The sequence below is a fragment of the Pseudochaenichthys georgianus genome, chromosome 8 (assembly GCF_902827115.2).
Source record: "Pseudochaenichthys georgianus chromosome 8, fPseGeo1.2, whole genome shotgun sequence".
Classification (NCBI taxonomy): domain Eukaryota; kingdom Metazoa; phylum Chordata; class Actinopteri; order Perciformes; family Channichthyidae; genus Pseudochaenichthys; species Pseudochaenichthys georgianus.
The window spans coordinates 2,705,914-2,732,871 of NC_047510.2; the positions used below are offsets into that span (position 1 = coordinate 2,705,914).

General features: G+C 44.2%; 1 protein-coding gene across 2 annotated transcripts in view; it reads right to left on the reverse strand.

Moving 5' to 3' along the window:
* nbr1b (NBR1 autophagy cargo receptor b) overlaps positions 1–26,958 on the reverse strand; it is a 66,405-nt gene that overhangs the window by 21,569 nt on the left and 17,878 nt on the right. The window contains exons 8-16 of one of the 2 annotated variants that reach the window (XM_034090152.2): positions 26,604–26,729; positions 19,914–20,120; positions 19,204–19,363; positions 18,531–18,614; positions 16,700–16,885; positions 16,452–16,565; positions 14,264–14,339; positions 11,163–11,339; positions 9,824–10,108 (exon numbers count right to left, since the gene is read on the reverse strand). In XM_034090152.2, the coding sequence (XP_033946043.1) occupies positions 9,824–10,108; positions 11,163–11,339; positions 14,264–14,339; positions 16,452–16,565; positions 16,700–16,885; positions 18,531–18,614; positions 19,204–19,363; positions 19,914–20,120; positions 26,604–26,729 (1,415 nt within the window). The remainder of the gene's footprint in view (positions 1–9,823; positions 10,109–11,162; positions 11,340–14,263; positions 14,340–16,451; positions 16,566–16,699; positions 16,886–18,530; positions 18,615–19,203; positions 19,364–19,913; positions 20,121–26,603; positions 26,730–26,958) is intronic. The other variant, XM_034090153.2, reaches the window with a different exon arrangement.

Consider the following 26,958-nt stretch of genomic DNA (forward strand, 5'->3'; position numbering starts at 1 on the left):
TTTCAGAGAATTTGGCAGTATATCCAACCGGCCTCACAACCGCAGACCACGTGTAACCACACCAGCCCAGGACCTCCACATCCAGCATGTTCACCTCCAAGATGGTCTGAGACCAGCCACTCGGACAGCTGCTGCAACAATGGGTTTGCATAACCAAAGAATTTCTGCACAAACTGTCAGAAACCGTCTCAGGGAAGCTCATCTGCATGCTCGTCGTCCTCATCGGGGTCTCCACCTGACTCCGGTTCGTCGTCGTAACCGACTTGAGTGGGCAAATGCTCACATTCGATGGCGTCTGGCACGTTGGAGAGGTGTTCTCTTCACGGATGAATCCCAGTTTTCACTGTTCAGGGCAGATGGTAGACAGCGTGTGTGGCGTCGTGTGGGTGAGCGGTTTTCTGATGTCAATGTTGTGAATGGAGTAGCCCATGGGGGTGGTGGGGTTATGGTATGGGCACGCGTATGTTATGGACGACGAACACAGGTGCACTTTATTGATGGCATTGTGAATGCACAGAGATACCGTGACGAGATCCTGAGGCCCATTGTTGTGCCATTCATCCACGACCATCACCTCATGTTGCAGCATGATAATGCACGGCCCCATGTTGCAAGGATCTGTACACAATTCCTGGAGGCTGAAAACATCCCAGTTCTTGCATGGCCAGCATACTCACCGGACATGTCACCTAGGGCTGTGCATCTTCACTGGTCTCACGATTCGATTACGATTATCCTGTCAACGATTCGATTCAATTCGATATCCCGATGCATCACGATTCATACCAATGCGTTGCATCCTCAACTTTCTATATTACTGCACATGGCTTATTTTCATCAATGCATACATGCAGTAAATACATATGAACTCTCTTTTTATTATTTAGAAAGTGCTTCAGAAATCAATAACATAAATGTCTTGACATTAATTTATGAATTGTATACTGTAGGTCTAGCCTCCCTATCTGTGTGTGAAGTTGTTCCATCCTCAAAAACAAAAAAATAATGCTTCTGCAGTCGAGCTGCAGCTTCTAGCAACGGCCTTCTGTTAAAGAAAGGACACTGAATGTCCTGAATGTGGCATCACACACAGGACTTGAGTCTGAACACAGCAGACAACAGGAGTATTTACAATGGCATATACAAACTAAAATACTGCATGTGGGTGCACACTTACATTCTCTGTATCACTGTTACATAAATCCCATGAATGTATGAGATTAAGTTAGCTTCATTATATCTCAGTGATTAAGTGAATAATAAAGTTTCTATCGGGTCACTGTCAGCCTGTCACTCATTATTTTCAGGGAGGGGGCGGGGTTTGGAGGAACAGAGAGGAAACGGTGATCGCGGAAGCTTTTTTCCTCCTGCCTTCACAAACTTTACACACGTATATATCGTCTGAAAATTGCTAGAGGGCATTCATACTCTGCAATCCAAGACATAATTAAATCCACCAAAAACCTGACATGATTGTAACGCGATTATTTTTGAAAAACATAAATCCGTGTGTCTCTGAGCCGCAGCGACATGGAGTGATTCAGAGCGGGTCCTTCTGTTGTTGGTTCTGGACTGGTGTTCTTGTGTTGGTGGATAAAGCAGACTGCTCCGTGTTTGGTGTTGCTGTGCCGCTGTCACGTCTGTTCCCTAATCTCTGCGTCAATGACCGATTGGATATTAAAGTGACAGAAAGAAAAACGTTATAGTAAAGCCGCGGCCGTAAAATCAGGAAGCAACGTTACTACGCTATAATCGATTATCTTCCGTCACTGCACTGGATCGGCGTATTCGACAGCGTGTTCCAGTTCCTGCCAATATCCAGCAACTTGGCACAGCCATTGAAGAGGAGTGGACCAACATTCCACAGGCCACAATCAACAACCTGATCAACTCTATGCGAAGGAGATGTGTTGCACTGCGTGAGGCAAATGGTGGTCACAGATACTGACTGGTTTTCAGACCCCCCCAGACCCCCCCAATAAAGCAAAACTGCACGTTTCAGAGTGGCCTTTTATTGTGGCCAGCCTAAGGCACACCTGTGCAATAATCATGCTGTCTAATCAGCATCTTGATATGCCACACCTGTGAGGTGGGATGGATTATCTCGGCAAAGGAGAAGTGCTCACTATCACAGATTTTTTCAGATTTGTGAACAATATTTGAGAGAAATGGTTATTTTGTGTATACAGAAAATGTTTTAGATCTTTGAGTTCATCTCATGGAAAATGGGAGCAAAAACAAAAGTGTTGCATTTATATTTTTGTTCAGTGTATATACATATATCATTATTATTATTATAAATACATAACTACTATTATTATTATTATTACATTTTAGATTTTATTTTTTATACCACTGGAAATAATTACTGCACTGTATTCCTTATTCCTAAGTATGTATGCTGCGTGTATTTGTTGTGATGTTTTTTGTTTTGATGGCACCTTTTGAAAGGGAGAAGCATTTTTATCCATAGTGTATGAATGCTTCAGCTCTTCAGACCAACATAGTAAGATGTGAGCATGTTCCTAACCTCTTAAGCCCTCAGCCTGTTTTTCAGGTTTCAGGCTCGAAAATGCCACTAACACAACAAAGACTATATCTTCACTTCTAAAAGGGGTAAATTAATAATCTTTTCTCTCAAAGCAAGGTTACATCTGTGAGTTGGATGTAGAAGTGTCAGAATCAATATAGATGTTTTTATTTTAAAGTAAATTCAGATGGAACACAGTAAAAACATGTAAATTCTAATGTCTGCCTAAAAAAAACCCATTACTGATAGTGAAAACCACCCTTGAATGATGGGCTAGTAGACTAAAAGCTTTAGGAATCCAAACTATAACATATAATAAGTACCCTGTATCAAGATTGATGCAAAACAAGTGAAATTTGACCTTTTTAGAGAGGTTTACAAAAATAAAGTCCAAGCGGACTCACCTCTGGGTAATTTGGGAACCATCAGTTCCATTTGAACATTTTCACTGTAAAAATCATTTTATTACTTTGAATTATCACTATAGGCATTCATTCCATCCAAATACAACTGTTGTGAAAAAAAATAAATAAAAATAAAATAAAACATAGGCCTACTCTGTTATCCTCTTACAGTGAGCCTCTGAATTAGCCCCGAGCGAAAAATGCTAACCTATTACTGCACCGAAAATCACTCCTAGCTCCCTTATTACTTATCCTAGCTGCACATCCAACACATTGTTTATGATCGTAAAGACACAGAATCTAACGGTGCCCACCTCAACACTGAAAGATACAAACTCGCGACAAAAACGTACATCAAAACAAGTGGCGCTAGCGCTAATGCGCTAGGCTAACATGGCTCACCTTCCTCTTTGTCTGGTCTAAACTGGTCTTCAATGGCATTAAAACGATAAAAACGATGATGTAGTTAATCCATAGGTTAATATCCAATGTGGCTGTGTCCCCTTTGAAATGTTCTGATAATCTATAAGCAATAAAACTGCAATTCCGTTATCTGCCATGCGCTCTGGGTCCTGCAATTCCTTCTTCCTTACGTAGTAAACAATACAACCCAGTCTCACGGCATTTCGTGTTCACCAACACGATTTTGAATCTATTGATTCGTGTTCACCATCACGATTTGCCCCTTTTTTTCGTGTTGCACAGCACGATTTTAAAAGCAATGTATTTCTACTGGTAACGTGTTTCGTGCCTGCAGGCTGCAGCACGTCTTTTTCTCCGGTAGGGTCGTGGAAGACCGGAAGCTGTGTGGTTCATAAAAACGTGTTCTTACTCAATATCAAGCCACAACTATTGCTTTTATTTTAAATCGTATAATTTCGGACTTTTGTTGCCGTCTGTGAGGAAAATAAATGGGGCTCAGAGCCTCAGGATACTGAAATCTGTATTTTTAAATATTTTCCTTCTAATTTGTTATTCTTTTCAAAATAACACACTGTTATTTACTCACCAATAACACACAATTATCCTTGCTTTTATTTATTGGTTTAATTCCATAATCTCGGGCTTTTTTGGCGTCCGTCAGGAACTGAATTTCAAAATAAAAATAACCGGAAACAGACGTAGGCCTATAAGGGACATTTCGAGCATCATTGCGATTGTCAACATTTCTGAGTTTAGGATGGCCGAAGACACTACACTACCCATAATCCCCAGCTATCGTTTAGGACTACAGTTGCCATTATTACATTACACATTGGTGTTATCAAATGTAAAACATATATTTAATAAATGGGTGAAAATCACTTGTGTCCATAATGTGCAGCATTATATTAATGCCGTATACCCACATGACAGCTCATTGCTACTTTGTAATTCTACTCCACTACAATTCAGAGGTTAACCTGGTATTTTTACTCCACTGCATTTATTTGAGTTACTTTGCAGATTCTGATTAATTATGTGAAATATAAACAACCCTTAAATCAGACTTTAGTTACACCTGAGTAAAATTCAGGTAAGGTGATTGTCAAGTGCCAACAATCAGGAGAGATATTTGATAGTTGGTGCTTGAGAAGACTAAACATGTAACTGCAATTGACATGAATGGAAACAAGTAATAAAGTATATTCATTACTCGTTATTCTCTACTAATAGTTAATTAAAGACTGTATATTATGGCTATTTTGCACATCCCTTTCAATATTTTCAAAGGTTTATTGACATATCATACACAACTACGGTGTAGTTATGCAATGAATGAAAAACTTGGGTCACAGGTTCCTCAACAGTGCATTACAAGACATCTATCAATATGTGTGTACCTCCACCATTAAACTGTCATATTCTGCACATTTCTTATTCTATCTACATACATAAGAGTATAATTAATGTGTATAATATCAGTTAAAATAAGTGCTTCAACATAGTTAACATTGCAGGAAAGCAATATATTAGACGTTAATTACGTTGTCAGGCTTAATATTTAATGTTTAAATAAAGGTTAATCCGTTTTTCTGTTTTGCACCTCCTCCTATTAATATCTGTGTACATCCTGCACTAAACTGTTTTATTGTAGAGATCACTTATAGTATCTTCTTGATTTTTTATATTCTATATTTCTATATTTATACTTTCCCCCTATGAAAGTATGTATTCTTAATATTTTTTTAATCAAATATAACACATAAAAACAATAATTCAATAACGTGCTTTAACCACTAGGAGGTGCACACAAGGTGCACACAGCCATAATAACTTTGTATTATTAGTGTGTATGTACAACATCTGAAGATGTATAGTTGTATGCATGCTTTCACATAATTTTACAGCATATTGCTATACTATTTCAGACTCAGTATTTACATTCTTACATTCAAAGAAAATCAGTAATATCTTTAAAAACTACAGTCCTTTTCTATCAGCTGTGCACCGTTATGGTGTAAATATAACCTATCTATGAATTAGATCAAATGTAAAAGTCAGCCGAATTAATGTTGATACTGCAAGGAGACGTATTGTGTGAAGAGAAATTGAAGATGTTGTTTAATTGTTGATATATTTATGATCCACGTCAAGTATTCAGTTTCGGCGCCATTTCTTCCAGTTTTTCCAAAGGTCTTCTCATCAGGGCTCTCTAAATAAAGAACTACGGCAGATCTGTAATATTTAATGCAGCCGAACCGTGTATTACAATGCCGTTATGTGATGACTGTCAAAGAGAAAAGCAAGAGCACTCGGAATTAAGTATTATTTTATTCTTTTAAAATGTTTTCCGGATTTCATATAATATAAACACCAAATCCCAGCATGCATTGCGGCTAACACATCCAATCAGCGAGCTTAAAACCATAGCTGAGGATCTTGGGTAATCGCTCGAAATGCCTACGTCTGTTTCCGGTTATATTTATTTTGAAATTCAGTTCCTGACGGATGCCAAAAAAGCCAGAGATTATGGAATTAAACCAATAAATAAAAGCAAGGATAATTGTGTGTTATTGGTGAGTAAATAACAGTGTGTTATTTTGAAAAGAATATCAAATTAGAAGGAAAAAAGATTTAAAAATACAGATTTCAGTATCCTGAGGCTCTGAGCCCCATTTATTTTCCTCACAGACGACAACAACAGTCCGAAATTATACGATTTAAAATAAAAGCAATAACTGTGGCTTGATATTGAGTAAGAACATGTTTTTATGAACCACACAGCTTCCGGTCTTCCTCGACCCGACCGGAGAAAAAGACGTGATGCAGCCTGCAGGCACGAAACACATTACCAGTAGAAATACATTGCTTTTAAAATCGTGCTGTGCAACACGAAAAAAAGGGGCAAATCGTGTTGGTGAACAGGAATCAATAGATTAAAAATCGTGTTGATGAACACGAAATGCCGTGAGACTGGGTTGAACAATATGTAAAGTCTGCTGCGTAATGTACATAAGCTGGCTGGCATTCTTTATACTTTACGCAGGACCATATCTCTGGAACCCATTGGTCGATTTGGGTGATTTACACCTTTTTCTTAACCATTACATCCAATAGAATCGATGGGCAGTTCCCAAATCCACGTAAACATTACCATTGCGGACGTAATAGAGAAGCAGACGAAACATATCTGAAAGTACAAGCCTGGACGGCAAAACTTTATACCCAGTATATTGCCATAAACATGATGATGGATTATCAGTAAACATATCTTGTTTGTGCAGTTAAGATAGTAATAAGGGCATTTCTACCGTGAGTTCTGTGTAAAAAAGCGTTAGCATTAGTTAGCATTTTTTTCGCTCAATGCTAATTCAAAGGCTTGGTATTACTCTTGTGTTTTTTTTAGCTAACAATTGTTCTTATTGTCAGTTAGCGGAGTTTCTTACCTTTAAAAGGGTATGAAACATTAATAGTTTCATAAATGTTAAGAAGCGCTGAGACACTAGAGGCTTCTCAATACTCAAATGTCCCCTCCTCGACTCCTCGGTCCTCCGGTAGTGACCCGGAAATGAATTTCAGCGCGCCATTTTGAAGGACGTCTCATTTCTCTAAATGCACACCGAGGATCGAGCATCGAGCGTCGAGGAGGCTCTCTGGAGGAGCTCTAACCGAGGAGACACTGATGGTGCCTCCACGGCTCCTCCGCGGATGCATTTCCGGGAACGGTAGAGGCGTGACGCACGGCCGGACTTATCTCAGCCAATGACAGCTCTGCATGCATCCCCTGGATATTATTTTAGAAACTGCTCTCATCGCAACACGATGTTTACAGTGAGAACAGCTGTGAGGTCCTGCAGAAAGCAGAGCAGTGTGTATAATATATATCACTCAGTATAACAGGCCTACATTACTCTCTGTATTTGTATGCTGTAGTTTAGTAGATATCTACAACAAAGAGTCGATATTTTTCTAAGACCATTTAGTGCTTCACATAATAAAATACACAACGGCTGTAGCCTGATTATGCTTTAGGAGCTGTAGGTGTGTGTGGTACAGTGTGTAGGTGTGTGTGTGGTACAGTGTGTAGGTGTGTGTTGTACAGTGCGCAGATGCTGCGGACAGACAGGTCTCAGTTGGTTTGGTGTCCTCTGCTTACTTGTAATATTTGCAAATACAACTTTTGGCCCGTAATTTCAATTCCCCATTTCAGCGACCGGAGAGAGGAGGGGGGGGGGGGGGGGGATATATCCAGTCTTTGATTGTGTTACGTTATTATGAGAGTGCTCTCATACTTTAAATTGCATATATTTATATAAATATATTTGTGTGTGTGTCCCCGCATCTGTAGCCTGTTATTGTCTCATTATACCGCACTCTCAATGAATTCAAATTAAATATGTGGGGGAACAATGTTCAGCTGATCTAACAGAGATTATAAAATATGACAAAACACTCGACAGCTGATGCAGCTGTTGCCACGTAATAATGAACGGACCTCGCTTTAATATGACCGCTCAGAGGAGAGGAGTTCTCATTTCTTTAAACGTCTGCTGCTTCCCCTCCTCTCTCTTCGGTTCCCCTCCTCGGTCCTCCGCTCAAATCTCCTGTGAGCGGGACTAAGTCTCGAGGAGGGGAGTCGAGGAGGGGAGTCGAGGAGGGGAAATTTAAGAATTGAGAAGCCTCTACAGTCTCGTAAAAAAACGGTGGGAGGGGTCCACTGGGGGGACCTTCGGGCTTAAGAGGCTAATTGTGTTGGTATGCAGCCTAGGTCAGGTCTGTTTAATAAAGCAAATCTGCCACTTTTATATTGTAGAATTTGTTAAATTAAAGCAGTCTTTAATTGTTTGTCCTAAACATAGCAATATATGCTTTTGAAATGAAACATGTTAATAATAGTATACAGTTTATATTGTGTATCACCTTTAGCTTGAAAATACATAGATGTGTTTTTTTAATCTATAACATAAACAGATAGACACTTTATCAATCCCAAATTGGGAAATTATTTAAAAGCAGCAGTGTGTTCAGGTATTAACATATTTAAAGTTGGAACAAAGTATAAACTACACATCACAAGTATAATGCACAGCAATCCATAAGAGAAGTCCGATATGTTCATGAAACTCCCCAGGAGACACCGACACTAACGTGGCCGAGTGGACTCCGGAGTTTGCTGCATGAGTTGCACTGTATGATCTGTGGTGTAGTGGGCTGTCACTCAAAAACTGATTAGCCAATGGGGACGCACCACTGAAAGTCCCGCCCACCTAGGATGTTTGTGTCAGAATCGAAAACAAAAAATGAGAGAGCGCAAACGAGAAGAGCTGCAGCGAGAGCAAAAGTCTGATCATTGAGAAAGAAGAAACAAGAACTGCAAACAAAAACCTATGTTAAAACAAAGAAAAAAGACTTATAGTTTACATGATTTCACAAATGATTTGTTTGCAACTTATAGTTTTATTTTTGAAATTTATTTTATTTTGTTTGACTTTTTTTCTCTTAAACTCTTAGTTTTGCTTGATTCTGAGAAAGTGTTGCTTTATCTTTATGACACAAAACTAATCCCATAGGATGAACAAATTAGATAGATAGATAGATTCAACTTATTGTCATTTCATAGTACAGGTACCATGTAACGAAACGGTTTCTGTGCATCTGACCCATCCTAGTGTTAGGAGCAGTGGGCTGCCATTATGTACGGCGCCCGGGGAGCCGTGTAGGGAACGGTGCCTTGTCAGGGACACCTCGGTAGCACTTGGTCTTTCCGGGACTTGAACTGGTGACCTTCCAGTTGCCAAGCCAAGTCCCTATGGACTTCGCCACCACCGCCAATACATTAATTAATACATTTAGAGTTTTCTAATATCTCTTGTTCAGAGGTTGATATGTTACAATTGTGTTAATCAGTTAATGTTGTCTCTCAGAATCTCTGGAGCATAACTTTAAAGTGTGTTTACAGACAAGTGCTCAAGTCTTTGAAAAAAAGTCCAGGTGACCAATAGACCAAGGACATCTGAGTCTTCTAAGAGCACAATGACCAGTCCATTTACTTTGATGGGGCCGCCCTTCTAAAGTGGTTTACAATTCACTGAGAACTGCGAAGAAGCAGCAACAAGGAGCTGAAGCACACCATGGAAACATTCAGTCAGCAATATTAATTACAAAAAGGTTAAATAACCTGATAACATTATTAACGCTATTTTCAGTCTGCAATCATTTGTGTGGCTTTTAGAAAGAATATGTGACCTCAAGGATTGATGTCAGCAGTCAAAACACAGAAGATACTACAACTAATATACAATATTATCTAAAGGACGGACATAAACATAATAAAAACACATTTTTGAGTAGAGCGAATCTTTAAGGATTAAAACTTGAAGCCAAAGCGGTGTTTTTCTAGATTACACATGTTTAGCAAACTCTTCTCATTCAACATAAAAAAGGGTCCAATCAAAATGTGCGTCACCTGTGGCTGTGTGCAGGGTGGAGGCCCCGGGCGGAGCAAGGAGTGGGGTCGGTGCTGAGCTGGGTCCTCGAGCCGGGGCCACAACCAGGGGAGCAGGCAGCGAGGCTTTGATAGGGGGAGGGAGGGAAGCCTTCAGCGTGGAGGGGCCCAACAGTGGGGGGTTAGAGGTGCTGGGGCTTCTGCCTGCACTCTCCTCTGTCCTCACTGTTTTACTCTTCACACAGGAGGAGGAAGAGGAGGAGGAAGAGGAGGAGGAGGAGCCTCCCTGAGCAGCAGGACGCAGCACTGGGGGCAAACAGGAAGTCCACTGTTAGACACTGAACTGTGATACTCTGTATTTACATGCAAACACATAGAGCTGCAGGCGGGAAAATATGGTTAGATTAGTCTCAAGATTAATGAAGCCACACAGAAGGGTTCACAAATGTAATTTATATATATTAAAAAAAATTCAATGTATACACAAATCCACATATATAAAAATACGTTTCACAAATATTTTTCTGATCCATACATTCTTTTTTTTTTTTTATTATTATTCCACAAATATATGTATTTAAAAGTGTTTAATGTTTCCATCTAAAACATATTTAAATGTAATTACCTTTATATAAAACATGCTTTTTGTGCATGAATCTCTGCATGTGTGTGTGGATTTTTGAGACGACGCCATCAGATTGACAAATGCATTATTTTCACCAGGAAACTGTTTGTAGTCAATCAGATGTCTCCTTCATTTTTAGCCAATGACATTACGCGACCCTACGACGGTGCGGTTTATGCCTTCAAAACGTAGCGTAACATCTACACATTCTGCATAGTAAGTAGGGGGAATATAGCCTGTGTTGTGTCTCACTGCAGATACTCCCCCACACTGCCTTGTCATGCTCTGTGAACACTTGCATACTGTTTTGACCCTGACGTTTGATTTCGCATTGCAGATGGCGTCAAATGCATTACCAAACATTATAGACTGCTTCAATATCCCTATTAAACTAATGGTGGCTTGTTTTTTAGTTTAGTGGAAGGTTGCTTAAATAGCAACAACATAAGTATAACTTTATCTGGCTAGCATGTGTTCACTAGAGCAGCATCAATGGAGGCTGGTTACACATCTATTTAAAATGTATAAACATGAGATTGTATTTTGAACAAACTCCACGTTTGGACAAACTAAGTCAATAAAGGAAAAATAAGGGTTGATCGATTGACCGTATTTCTGCTGCCCTCACTTTGATCAAAAAAAGCAGCAATCAAAAACTGGAAATTAATCTGAAGACAGATTAAAAGCAACATCATTTAGTCTGCAGCTTCAGAGGAGCAGCCTCTGCTGACTGACCTTTACCGGTCCCCTGGCGGGGCCCTCTCGGAGGGGCGTGGTCGGGGGCCTCCTCCAGGGTCATTGAGCGAATCACAGTCTCACAAACAAACTGAGTCCCGCTGATGTCATCCTCCCCTTCCTCCTGAGCTGGGACTCCTCCCCCTTCTGCTCCGGATCCCGCCCCATGAGGGACATCTGAGTAACAGGAAGTTGGACAAATGTTATGTCTTCAAATCAGCTTCTATTTGAAAAAAAGCATGTCTTCTGGGGTGATAGGATGCCCTCGATGATTTCATTTCATCAGTTTGTTTCTGTGGTTCCATAACATGAAGTGCTACAAAGGAGTCCTGAATCTGAAAAGAGGTAGCCTTTTCCGGTCCCTTAGTCTCAAAATCAAGAGTTTTTGGGTTAGATTCCTGTTAATACAAGCTAACAAGATCTTCACGTTTTGTTCCACGACATTGTGGCAGCGGGGTGTGGTTGGAGCGCCGGCTGCTGGAGTGATGGGAGTGGCTCAGCCAGAGACAAGACAGCTGATCAGAATCAGGCAATGAGGCTCTCAGTAAAAAGCATGCTGCTCTTGCAGTCGGCTGGGTCCTGAGAGGAGGACCGTTTGACACCAAGCTGTCTCAGGGAATAGTTTCATCTGTTTCATATAATCTCCCGAGTCGGGATCCCGAAAGAGATCCTGACTGACCAGGGCACATCATTTACGTCACGCACACTACGGGAGCTGTATAAAATGTTTGGCGTCCACTCAATCCGGACTAGTGTTTACCATCCTCAGACCGACGGCCTGGTGGAGCAGTTTATCAAAACACTAAAGAACATGGTTCGTAAGTTCATTCACGAAGTTAGTCGTAATTGGGAACAATTGTTAGACCCTCTGTTGTTTGCAGTGCGGGAGGTGCCCCTCCTCCACAGGATTTTCTCCCTTAGAGCTATTATTTGTCCGGAAGCAACGGGGTGTATTGGAGCTAATTAAGGAAAACTGGGAGGAGTGTCTGAACACCAGTACAAATGTAATTCAATATGTGATGGACCTGTGGGCAAAACTTCCTTCTCTGGGGCAGATATCAATCCAATCCACTTTATTTATATAGCACAGTTTAAAAACAGAGGGTTTGCCAAAGTGCTTCACAATGAACATAACATTATAATAAAATATAATATTACAAATAAGAAAAGATAAAAAAGCACACATAAGAATAAATACAAGGCACATAAAGGCTATGGACAGACAGTAAAAGCATACAAATAGGTAAGACATAGCTCAGACTGACTGGTAAGCGAGGGACAAGAGGTGGGTTTTTAGGCGGGACTTAAAAGCTTCAAGAGTGGGCGACAATTTAACATGAGGGGGCAGGTCGTTGGGCTACCGATGAGAACGCTCGGTCTCCCCTGGTCTGTTTCTTTGTTGTTGGGACTACAAGCAGCAGCTGATCAGCCGACCCCAAAGCCCTTGAGGGGGTGTGCACCTGTAAGAGGTCGGAGAAGTACTCATATCACGTGAGAATTTGCTCCAGGCTCAGGAACGTCAGCAGCGCCTGTACAACAGAGGGTCGAGACTGAGTGCTTGTGTTACTCCCATCCTCTAGCTCTACATTACTCGCCAAGTGGCAAGAGCCCTTCGTGGTCACACTGCGAGTGGGGGACGTATATTATGAGGTGGTGCGTCCTGACAGGGGGGAGCAACACAGATGTACCACCTTAACCTCCTCAAAGCATGGCGGGAGGTGGCGCATGCTTCTCTGGCCACCACGGTAATCGAGGGAGAGGAGTTGTGACCGGTCTGTTGTGACGACCATCTCTCACCGGGTCAGAGAGCAGACGTTGCCTCGATGCAGATGTGTTCCACCCGTTGGCAGGGCGCACCTCTCTAATCCACCACCACATAGAAATGCCCATTCGTTCACGGCCCTATCGGTTGCCAGAACACAAAAAGAAAATTGTTCAGGCGGAGCTTCAGGCCATGCTAGAAATGGGAGTGATAGAAGAGTCCACCAGTGAATGGTGCTAACCCGTCGTGCTGGTACGCAAGTCCGACGCGTCAATCCAGTTCTGTGTGGACTACCGCAGGGTTAATGAGATGTCCAAATTCGATGCTTACCCAATGCCCCGGGTCGACGAGCTCCTGGATCGGCTAGGCACTGCTCGCTTTTACGCAACACTGGATTTAACCAAGGGCTATTGGCAGATTCCCCGATGACAAGAGTCCACGGAGAAAACGGCTTTCTCCACTCCGTATGGTTTGTACCAATTTGTCACACTTCCTTTCGGGTTGTTCGGGGCCCAGCCACCTTCCAGCGGCTCATGGACCGGGTCCTGCGTCCCCACTCTGCATATGCTGCCAAATACTTAGGCGATATGGAGCACGTAGTGGAGCACGTAGTGGAGCACGTAGTGGAGCATGTACAGTAAAGCTTTAGTCTAGTCCACGAGCATCAAGACAATAACTCAACTATCATCTGTATTGGTTAAAAGGCCAGTACATCTCTTCTACAACTGCTTTCTATCTTTTGCTGTGGCTATGATAGCTAGCTCCACATCGAGGGTACTGTGCTCCGAAGAGAAGTGATGGCCATATGTAGCATTCTGCGGTGTCTGTTGTTTCACTGAGCAGATGTTGGACAGGGGACATTTGTCTCTTTCTTTGCATTAAGTATGAGTGAATATGTTCATTCGGACAGTTCACACATGCATGTAAGGCTGTGCATGCTTTCCTCAATGATCCACCAAGAACCTTGAGCAAATATGAATAGAAAACTCCTTTACCCATAATGCTATTGATGACTTCAGTCTCTTCCTGGATGAGACCCAGAGAGGGACTGCTTTTGTCCTGCAGGTGGCCATGTTGAGGCAGAGGGGACATGCATGGGGTCATGTCTGAACGGATAAAAGACATCAGAGACTGAAGTCTGTTCATCAGCCAGGCCCCCGACATGTAGCACTGATTTAGAATCATTCAGAATCACAATGGGAGCTTCAGCTCTGTATCCGCCTCAGTCGAGGATAGTGTTGGGTTTTCACTACAATATCATATGTCTGTGTTGTTGATTCAAACAATATCAGCTTTGAACACACACACAGAGCAGAGGACACACAGCAAGTGGTCTTACCAGCAGGTGTGTTGTTGGGGACACTCTCCAGCTCCTGCACGATGTTGATGTCCAGCAGCTCAAAAGACAGCAGATCCTGAGAGATCAGCAACAACAGATAGCCAGTAAACACTCTGAACGGCATTATGGGAGATGTAGGAGGCGGAGCTTTAGGAGTTTGACGTACACTACATATACAAAGTCAGCTGTTTCCATTTGGACCGTCACTTGTGAGCGGGAAAGACCACACTACATCTAGACCTTTACGTCATTTATCACGGAACATTCTATGCTGTGACAATGTGCTGCTTTTGTTAAACTCTACTTTTGTGTGAGAACAAACATCCTCCGGTGGGTGCTGAGAACAAAGGTCAAACACATATTAAGTAGCCCAACAAGATAATAAAACCCAAGCGGGCAAAGCCAGCCTGTCAGCGGTGCGAGGAGCTATGTGGACACAGGCTCATTGTCACACTAGCTTACACTTGGCACTCCCTTTAGTTACTTCACAGATGTGGATGAGTGATGTGAAATATAATCAAGTGTTAAATCAGGCTTTAGTTCCACCTGGAGTGAATCCACCAGCTCCCCTGCAGCCAGGGTTGGGTTGTAACGGAATACATGTAACGGCGTTACGTAATCAGAATACAAAAATCAAGTAACTGTATTCAGCTCGCGTTACATTTGAAAAACGAGTAATCTGATTACAGTTACTTTCGTAAACCAGAAGTGAATACATTTTGGAATACTTATTGGAATTATTGGTGGAAAGATTTCCTCACAACATTTAATATGCATTACTAAAGGTACAGCCGAGTCATCACAGCGCACAAAACCTATTACCGCCGCAGAAAAAAGGGGGCGGGTCCGCTCGCTCAGTGAAACGATAACAACGAAACATGGAGGAACAAAAGTCTGCGTTTAAATCGTGGCGATATCGACACCACTTCAAATGTAAACAAGACCATGGAAGAATATCACGGTCCAGTGTACCTTGTGTCTTCCAACCATCAACACACACCGTCTGCATCAAAGGACTCCACGTCCAATCTCAAAAAGCACTATACATGAACCCAACAGGTGGGAAGTAACTAAGTAGATATACTTAGATGAACACCTTGAGCAGGTGCTCCTGTTCCGCTACAACAGCAACATCTCCACTGTGGCAGTCGAGGGAAATTGACACCCGAAACCTGAGATCAAATGTTTTATTTTTGTTTTCATTTTAATTCATGTCCTGCCGACACTGGCAGGACAGAAGGAGACACGCCCTTTCTAAGCATGTCCTCACATCCCAAGCTGCATCCCCAAAAAGTGTATTAAGTTGTTACATCGTTTCAGATGTGATGTTTCAGTGTGCTCTTGATACGCCATTACAACAGTAAAACACATTCAGTTTCCTTTTGCTTTTTGTGTCTCCTGTTCACCAAAACATACCATCTGTGATGGAAAAAGAAAGTAATCCAAAAGTAATCTGAATAGGTTTAAGACACGTAACTGTAACTGTATTCAGATTACTTTCAGAGCCATGTATTCAGTAATCAGTAACTGATTACATTTACAAAGTAACCCTCCCAACCCTGCCTGCAGTCTACAAAGTACTTCAGACTAGCTGCTCCTTCACCAGCTTTGAGAACACTTTCATGATCAATCATTATAAAACATATATATATATTATTCTGAAATGGACCAATCTGCACAACGACTACTTTCACTGTCGCTACTTTCACTATATTTAGATGAGAATACTTTTATACTTTCACTTGAGGAACATTTTGAATGCAGGACTTTTACTGTAACAGAGTATTCCTACTGTACACTCTGGTACTTTTACTCAATTACAAGATCCGAGTACTTACTTAATACTACCTCTGCCCAACAGTATTTTAGGTAGTTAACATTATTTCCACCTACTGTAGCTTCAGCCATGACATATATATTATCCTGAATTCGACCATTCTACATAATGATTTTTATATGTTTGGCCCTTTAAGTACATTTACCTGAAAATACATCTGTGCTTTAACTTGATTACAATGCTGGACTTTTACGATAGTATTACTACACTGTGCTCAGAGTACTTTCCCACCTGTGTGTGTTAAATATGAGACACCACTTAGAAGGTGTGCCTGTGGTTATGAGGGTGAGGATTATGCATTATTACAAATCTACTAAACATGACATTGAGTGTGTGGTGCAGGTGTGCTACCTGAGCAGTGAGCAGGTCCACAGAGGGGATGTAGTACTCCTCTTGGTCCACGGTCATCAACGGTTGCTCCGGAGCGGCACAGGTCTTCCCATCCTTTGCCGCCGGGTTCTTACCCTGCAGAGAAGCCCATACGTACACACCCTTATCTGCAGTGTGTCGCCATGTGTGTGTGTGTACATCACTGTGCATTCCTGTGTTATATCAATGCATGTATTCAGTCTTATCAGCATCCTGCTTCCTGGTTGTACCTGCGGGGTGACACAGGGGGACACCAGGATCCCGTCAGCCATCATGGGGGCCGGGGCCAGAGGGTCCACCACGATGCTGCACCAAACCCTGGGGCCAAACTGCTCTCCGCCGTGGGCCAGGCGCCAGTGGGAGGTGTAGGAGCCCTCCACCCCGGGGCCACACAGCGCGACACTCACGATACCAACCTGCACACACACCGCAGGGACATGCTTACCACATACACTGCACACACACAGCAGGGACATGCTTACCACATACACTGCACACACACCGCAGGGACATGCTTACCACATACACTGCACACACACACAGCAGGGACATGCTTACCACATACACTGCACACACACCGCAGGGACATGCTTACCACATACACTGCACACACACCGCAGGGACATGCTTACCACATACACTGCACACACACAGCAGGGACATGCTTACCACATACACTGCACACACACAGCAGGGACATGCTTACCACATACACTGCACACACACCGCAGGTACATGCTTACCACATACACTGCACACACACCGCAGGTACATGCTTACCACATACACTGCACACACACCGCAGGTACATGCTTACCACATACACTGCACACACACAGCAGGGACATGCTTACCACATACACTGCACACACACCGCAGGTACATGCTTACCACATACGCTGCACACACACCGCAGGTACATGCTTACCACATACACTGCACACACACCGCAGGGACATGCTTACCACATACACTGCACACACACCGCAGGGACATGCTTACCACATACACTGCACACACACCGCAGGTACATGCTTACCACATACACTGCACACACACCGCAGGGACATGCTTACCACATACACTGCACACACACCGCAGGGACATGCTTACCACATACACTGCACACACACCGCAGGGACATGCTTACCACATACACTGCACACACACAGCAGGGACATGCTTACCACATACACTGCACACACACCGCAGGTACATGCTTACCACATACGCTGCACACACACCGCAGGTACATGCTTACCACATACACTGCACACACACCGCAGGGACATGCTTACCACATACACTGCACACACACCGCAGGGACATGCTTACCACATACACTGCACACACACCGCAGGTACATGCTTACCACATACACTGCACACACACCGCAGGGACATGCTTACCACATACACTGCACACACACCGCAGGGACATGCTTACCACATACACTGCACACACACCGCAGGGACATGCTTACCACATACACTGCACACACACCGCAGGTACATGCTTACCACATACACTGCACACACACAGCAGGGATATGCTTACCACATACACTGCACACACACAGCAGGGACATGCTTACCACATACACTGCACACACACCGCAGGTACATGCTTACCACATACACTGCACACACACCGCAGGTACATGCTTACCACATACACTGCACACACACCGCAGGTACATGCTTACCACATACACTGCACACACACAGCAGGGACATGCTTACCACATACACTGCACACACACCGCAGGTACATGCTTACCACATACACTGCACACACACCACAGGGACATGCTTACCACATACACTGCACACACACCGCAGGTACATGCTTACCACATACACTGCACACACACCGCAGGGACATGCTTACCACATACACTGCACACACACCGCAGGGACATGCTTACCACATACACTGCACACACACCGCAGGGACATGCTTACCACATACACTGCACACACACCGCAGGGACATGCTTACCACATACATAACAAGTCGGAGGTGCATTTACATTGACTATCTAGCGATGCAGACTCTCACCTGCCCTGGCTGGAGGAAGGGGACGGACACTTCTCTCCAACGATCCCCAGAACCCACCGCCAGGTTCCCCCACATGAACTTCAGCTGGGGGAAGCACAAGTGAAATATGGTCAGAGTCAGACATGCTTCAGAGTCGTTCATTGAGAAAGTGCACATACTTGTTTTTAAATGTCGTTTTAGAATGTGTTTCTGTTGCATTATATCTTAATGCTTTTAATGTGTATTAAACCTTTGCATTTCCTTGTGTTGAAATGTGCTACATATATTGACTTGCTTTTCTGTTAAAAAAATAAAAAGACGAGGCAATATAATAAAAATCAAAGCATTTAAACAAGTGAACATATAGAAGTAATGCTCCCTCACCAACGGTAGTTCCTGTAGCATATCTGTTAAAGCTCTATTCGTCTAATCAAAAGTTATTCATGGTTTCCAGAAGTTTCCCGGACATTTCTTTGGGCCACTCGGACCAGCTTTTGGACCAGCATTACTGGCTATCATCTGCATTATGTACACTTTACATATCCAACAGGTTTTAACATCAAGTTGGCAGATCGGAGCCCTTTCGTCCTCCCCAGATGTAGAACCCTTACCAATGGCACAAGATGCCTTCTAGCACACTTGGCGTATTCCAATGAAATGTGCTGAGCACCCTCAAAGGAGGATGGACTCCTACCTTCGTGTCAGCGCTCCAGCTGATCGTCCCAGTGTTCCTCATCTTCCAGTACTTGATAAACTTTGTCCCTGGTCGCAGTCTGGTTCCATCGGGAAGGTTCTCATCCAGGAAAGTGGCCGTCATGGTCGGAACCACCAGGGGACAGGGACGCTTTGGACGCCTGGGAAAGAAACAAAGTCCTGCATGGATCTTGAGATGTTCTTTTAAACATGTTTCCACATAAGTTCAGACCAGCGGTGGTAATGTGTTTCACCTCCAGGTACATACACCTATAACTGAAACATGCATCGGGCGTAGAGCGCAGCTGGAATGAGCCTTGAACCTGGTCCTGAGTTAGCATTCGTATCACTCGGCTCCGTCCTCACAGGTTGTTGGTATGATTCCTGAAATGTGATCTGTGTTTTATACTAGCTTACAACATATTCACATGTTGTACACATATATAACGTCAGAAGCTTTATGTGTTATGCATTAAAAACAGCAGCTGTCTTAAGGAGACCACTTAACGTTACCACGTCCAACATCAGCTGCCTTTAGCTTAGCAAATTGGACATGAAGTCATGTGATTGTGACTAGCTTACACATACTTAAAAGTGACTTAAAAGTGACACTGTATGAAGATATATTCATATTAGAACAGTAAAAGACATTTGTTTCAAGTTACTTTAGCTCATTTAGACCCCAGAAACTGAGTGTTTTTAGTATCTTACTCGGGGCTGCTGTGCTGAGTGGCCCGAGGCTGAAGGAGGACGGGGGAGGAGCTTCCCTCGCGGTGGGAGGAGCTCCACTGTATGCCCCGCCTCTCCATCCTCAGCTGTTTCCGGATCTCTTTGACCTCGGCCTTCAGCAGGCGCTTCTCCGCCTTCAGACGTTGCTTTTCTGCCTTTCTGAAACTGCGGTCGCCTCGCCGGTAGAACCTGAGAAGGACAGCAGGGTTTGAGCCACTATGTGCCATCATTGCACCCAATTGCCCCCATATATCGTGGCTGGGATCAGTGCCATCAGCAGGCTTTTCATTTGCTTTGTTAAAAAAACGTTTCGTGAATGAATCAGCGAACAAAATGAGGGTTGCAGTCAGATCACATTACATGTCACGTGTTAGACGCTTTTCTCCAAAGCGACTCACAGACTCAACACTGTGGACGATCCCCACAGGAGCTTTGGGGTGAAGTGTCTCAGGGACACAACGACATGCTGACTGCAGTGGGGTTTGAACCTGTGCTCCCCTGATCAGAACACCAACGTACTAACCCACTGCGCCACAGCCTCCCTCATACAGTATAGTCTTGATTGTTTAGAAAGGCTTCTTTGAAGTGAAATGTTTGAATCATATTCCTCAGTCCTGATGAACTCTAATTCACATTTTCCCTTAACCCGAAGGCATTACTGAGGTTAGGAAAAGGGGTTAGGACAGGCATAGGACCTGATGTCAGACCAGGTGAGATCTCTGACCCGGGGACAGACCAGGTGAGAGCTCTGACCCGGGGGACAGACCAGGTGAGAGCTCTGACCCGGGGGACAGACCAGGTGAATGCTCTGACCCGGGGGACAGACCAGGTGAGAGCTCTGACCCGGGGACAGACCAGATGAGAGCTCTGACCCGGGGACAGACCAGATGAGAGCTCTGACCCGGGGGACAGACCAGATGAGAGCTCTGACCCGGGGGACAGACCAGGTGAGAGCTCTGACCCGGGGGACAGACCAGGTGAGAGCTCTGACCCGGGGGACAGACCAGGTGAGAGCTCTGACCCGGGGGACAGACCAGGTGAGAGCTCTGACCCGGGGGACAGACCAGGTGAATGCTCTGACCCGGGGGACAGACCAGGTGAGAGCTCTGACCCGGGGACAGACCAGATGAGAGCTCTGACCCGGGGGACAGACCAGGTGAGAGCTCTGACCCGGGGGACAGACCAGGTGAGAGGTCTGACCCGGGGGACAGACCAGATGAGAGGTCTGACCCGGGGGACAGACCAGATGAGAGCTCTGACCCGGGGGACAGACCAGATGAGAGCTCTGACCCGGGGGACAGACCAGGTGAGAGCTCTGACCCGGGGGACAGACCAGATGAGAGCTCTGACCCGGGGGACAGACCAGATGAGAGCTCTGACCCGGGGGACAGACCAGGTGAGAGCTCTGACCCGGGGGACAGACCAGATGAGAGCCTGGGACAGTTTCAGCTACTCGTCCTTTGACACTTTCAGTTTTATATAAAAACAGTGATAGAATACTATGCAGATGAAGTCCTAGTGTTATAGAAACAGTTCCACTACCTGGCCCCTGCACACTGTTTCCTACGCTAATGCCTGAGTGATACATATCAAATCATATGAATACACTTGTTTGCAAGTTCTTTTAAAACTCTAAGTGCACTCTGCTTATAATACTTGCATACTTGTACTTAAAGAGGACATATTCTACTTATTGTCAGGTGTATATCAGTATGTCGTGTCTCTCCTGGGACATGTCTCCATGCTTTAATGTCCACAAAGCTCTTTATTTCTCTCACACTGTGCTGCAGCACCTCTTTTCACCCTCTGTCTGAAACCAGAGCCCAGTCTGCTCTGATGGCTTACGATGCGATATTACTTTATTAGTCAGACCAAGTCTGAAATGTGACTTGCGTCACAGCAGCTCCATGTCCAACACCAACAAGTATCCAGACACACTACATGAAACACAAACAACACACATTTAACACAACAGCACCATCAGTGAGAGAATCTGATCTGGGGTCAGCTCTGTGCTCACTGAGAGGACTGACTGATGCTCAAAGGATGCTTCAGTCTGACCTTACTGAATGGTGGGACCCTGTACCTCCATCAGATGGTAGCAGCTCATACTCTCTGTTCAGAGCATGCTTGGGGTCAGGGAGGATGTGGTTGGACAGCCTCACTCGGTTGTTATGATGAGTCATAGCGTCTCTGACGGGTGGACCAACTATCTCTGAGCAGATGTTTAACAGCTGGAGCCGTTTTGATTTGAAAGCTGCTGATACACACTTGTAGCAGGTAGCATGGCAGTGCTGTAGAATGGACAAGATCACTGACGTAAAGAACAACAGAAGAATGTCTCTGCTCGCCCCAAAAGACCTGACACGGTGGAGACAATACATCCTTTGTTTTGTCCCTTTGCTCAGATATTCACTGTGGTCCTTGATGACAGCAGGTGGTCAATCCTCACACCCACGTGTTCGTATGAAACTCCCTGCTTGGTTTCATCTGGACGGATGACCATGGGGCTTTATGGGAGTCAGATGGAGCCAAACATCATTTCCTCAGTCTTCTTGGTGCTGATCTCAAGGTCATTGCCGTCAGTCCATCGACCACCTGATGCGCAGCCTGTGGTGCAGCTCAGGGTCGTCTGTGTTACTGAGCAGAGATATCATTCAGTTTCATCAGAGCACTTCAGGATGACTTGACTTGGTGTGTTGGTACGACAATCATCGTGTAGAGAGTGAAGAGCACAGCTGCACTCACGCAGCCCTGGGGGGGGGGGGGCTACATTGGCTGTGATGGCAGAGGACAGGGTTTTGTTAACCTTCACAAGTTGCTCTCTACTAGTGAGGAAAGCAGCAGTAAATCAGGTATGGATTTACTTCCATTTGGGCCATGTTTGACCCCAAGATGTCCGCTTGTATCGTGTTGCTGCTGATGAGGAGTCTAGGAAGAGGGCTCTTGCATAGTTACGTTTATCTAAATGTTTAGTGATGATGTGAACCAGAGAGGCCACAGCGTCTTCTGTACCGCACCCTTGCTTATAGGCACATTGGTAGGATCCAGTTTGTCTTGTGTTGTACTGATAAGAAATCAAAGCAGAATTCTTCCTAGTGATGTCATAATCCCTGAGGTGAGGGCTACTGGTCTGCACTGCAGTCCTCGTGTTCTTTGGGCAGCGGTTTGATGTGAAGCGTCCCATGGCAGAGGGGTGTGTCAATGGAAGCCTGAAAGATGGCCTCACGGGAGCCGGCTCAGGAGCCGCTGCACCATCTGGCCCAGCCGCTGTCTTGGTGTTGGTGCACTGAAATGTTTTTCTGACCTCTTCGACACTGATGGTCATTTTGTCAGAGGAAGCAGGTATTATGGTTTCGAGCATTTCAGTGCACTTTGCAGAATTATGCAGTGACTCGAAACGGGTAAAGAACGTGTTTAGTTCGTTAGCAAAACAAATAGTCACAATAGGTTTAGCTGAAGAGGTCATTCCTGTCATGGTTCTCATGGTGTCCCACACAGGTTAGCAGGCTGGCTCTGTTGTGATTGGTCAACCGCTCAGAGATGTCCCGCCCCTTAGCCTATTGTAAACACGCACCTTGGCCCAAAACCTATATAACACAATACAGGAAAGGGGAAACCCAAAAAGCACAAAGGGCCTCTGAGTGATATATTATGGTGTAGAAAGAATAACTTTGCAGTTACAGTATTGCGACTGTTACCTTATGGCGCTTTTCCACTGCAGCGGGTAGCCCCGTTTAAGCGTCCTTAAATCGTCCTCAAGCAGCCAGGCCAGTTTTTGGTGGCCTTTCCATTAGGGTTGCCAGAAACTGACCATGATCAAAATCGATTATTCGGCAGCCCTGGCGAATAATAATCGATTATTCGACCGCCCTCCACCCCCCGCGGGAGAGAGAGAGAAAAAAAAAAGGAATTCCGTTGTTTTCTTTACTGTAACATGTTTAACAGTACAAACAACAAACAAGCATCTCATCACCACGACGTGGCCTTGAAGTGAAGTTGGTAATGGACGGCTGTGCTGCGTCTTTCTCTGTAACCTCTTTGGCGTGCTTCGCACTCAAATGCGAACGCATTGTTGAGGTTGAGCTGTGATCGACCAACGTCTTTTCGCAGAGCTTGCATTTAACTTCCTTTGGACTTGTAAGTTCGAAGTAGTTCCACGAGGAGGAACTCTTTTTACCTGCCGCTTTGTTCATCTTTAGTCGCACATGTGAGGGAGAGGGGGGGCGGGGTCGGTGTGTAGCGTGCTGCAGCAGCAGTCTGCTCTGCACGCAGGCTTCCTCCAAGTTTACAGTAAAACAAACTGGTGGTGTGACCAATGACCATTTACAATTATTAATACTATTACTATTATTAGCATATATATATATTTATATATATTTTGGTTGAAACTAAGCCAGAAAAAAAAAAAAAAACATAAATAATAAAAATAATATTCGATTATGGAGACTGTAGCGAATATTCGAATAATCGAATAATCACTGGCATCCCTACTTTCCATACAATATAGCGTAGCACCGGCTAGCGGGTACTTTTTCCCTCTTTTTCCGGCCCCATAACATCGTGGTTCTATCAGGCCAGGGCCAGGGCTGAACTAGTGACGTCAACACTCTCGACTGCTGATTGGTCAGAGAGAATCGTCACAAGTTCCCGCGCGACATCATCCCTAGCGTCGCATATATATCTCGAAGCAAGCTTTCAGCATTTTTGTAAACAGAGGAGCTACAAAAATGGCAACGTCAAAGAAAAGCACACCATGGTCGACCGAGGAGTAGTGTTGGGTACCGAGAACCGGTTCCGGTTCGGAAATGGTTCCAACATTTCGATTCCAACGGCATCATTTAGAAATGTGAATTTCGGTTCCGCTTTTCGATTCCTGAGGAAATGTTTCTCGCCGCTCTCCGTAGCCTACTGTATGACTGCGGCGGGGTGGGAAATGTAGCGTTGTACCTACACTTCCTACAGTGTAACCTGAGACCAGGGCCGGCCCGTTGCACTGGCATTATAGATGTTCTCCTAGGGCGCCAGATCTGTGGAGGCGCTGCGCTGACAGCTCTGGGAGGGGAAACAATGTTTTGACCGTTGGTGCTCATCCTAATTTTACACCCTTTTCACCCCGGTTACACGTTTCATTCGCCCTGTACGATGGGCGCTGCAAGTCATGAAAATGGGCGATGTTGGCGTATCTGGGGCCCGCAGCACACAGCCAACGTGCGAGTGAGCGAGGGAGGGTGCACCGGTACGCGCTGCTGTTATTAGCATCTGGTGCTAGCTGCTCTAACAGAAGAAGAAGATGTTTCTACAATGCTGTGGAGGGAGAGTCCTCTCCAGTCAGACTGAGGCTGATAACTACAGCTCAGTGAGGTAAAGGACTCTGAGTGTTTAGATAGTTCACTTTAGTCTAAGTTATCTCAGTGGGTCTCAAACGTTTTGATCACAATTTATGTAAGCACATATTTCCAAGGCACTCCTTTATAATTATTGGGATAAAACAGTTTTGAAATCATTCCAATGTATACTATAGGACAGTAAACCAGACATATCGTTTTAAACTGGAGAGATACAAAAATATGCATAAATAAAATAGTAAAATAAGATATGAATGAACAACAAAAATAAAATAAGTTACATGTATTTGTTATTGGCTATGGTAGATTACTGGTTATGTTCACATACTTATTTAATTATTAAAATGTAAACCGATCTTTTTCATATGGGTGTTTAGAGTTGTGCCCCCTAGATCTAGTCTCTAGTCATTCTGCTTAAAGTGCACCAGATTGAAGCATTTTACTTCAAAATGTTCTAACATTTCTTCCCGGTATGCCTGAGAAGGCAGGTATGCTTGTTTTTCTCAACAAGAACTGTTTTTAAAAGTTGGACTGTTGCACTGTTGTAGCTTCAGTGGTTCTCAGGTTACAGTTACATAGCAGCGAATATAAACAGACTGATTAATGTGAATATGACTGTAAACTAACCTGTGTAAAAGTTTCTCGAATAAATGTAATTTTTTTGGTGGAAGAAGCATGTATCATTTTTTTACCATGCCCCTCAAAGAACCGGAATCGAGAACCGTTAAGAACCGGAATCGAAAAGTAGAATCGGAATCAGAATCGTGGAAATTCAAACGATACCCAACCCTACCGAGGAGGTGACGATGTTCCTACATCTTATTGGGGATGATAAAATCCAGCGGGAGCTCGAAGGAACAACTCGAAATGTGAAAAAAAGCCGATCGCCCCGCCGACACTGCGTTGCTATAGTAACTACCGCAGGTCCTAAACTGTAATGGGAATGCGCCACGGCCTCGGACGGCCAGCGAGGCAGCCCGAGGCCTGAGCGAGGACGCTTAGGGACGCTTAAACGGGGCTACCCCGCTGCAGTGGGAATGCGCCATTAGAGAGGTGGATTCAAGATCCACATTTCAGAGATGTTATAATCACAAGCACAATAGCTACAGCGCAGTTTTTCAAATGAAACGTAAAAGTAAATAGAAATAGTGTATAAGAAATACAAACCATTAAAACCGAACATTTGAAATAGAACAAGACTAAATGAAAACAGAAAATGAAATACCATCGTGCCAGAAGGTGGGAATACGGGGTCTGGTAAACATCCAGCTGGAGTTTTAAGAGATATACAAATCTGAGAATCCAACTAGAGTGGATGTCCTACCTGCTGTGGTCCGGAGCGGGGGATCCGTGCTCTGGGATGGACAGAGGGGTCCGGGCTCTCACCAGGTTGTGACTGGGGTCATGAGCGAAGCTGCAGGGCTCGCACAGAGTGCACGAGGTACACACACTGAGCACAGAGGACAAGATAAAGGAGGGTGGAGAGAAAGGAAAGGGAAGGAGAGAAGGGGGGTTCTGGAACTACTGTAACAAGCTGACGTCTGTTCTGTATTTCAACAGGAGAAAGAGAAAGTGTTCAGGCAAACAGAAACTGATTCACTTTCTAAGTTTCAGGAATCAAGGAAAGGAAACATGTGTCGTGTCTACACTGTGTGACCACGCCTCTTTATGTCTATATG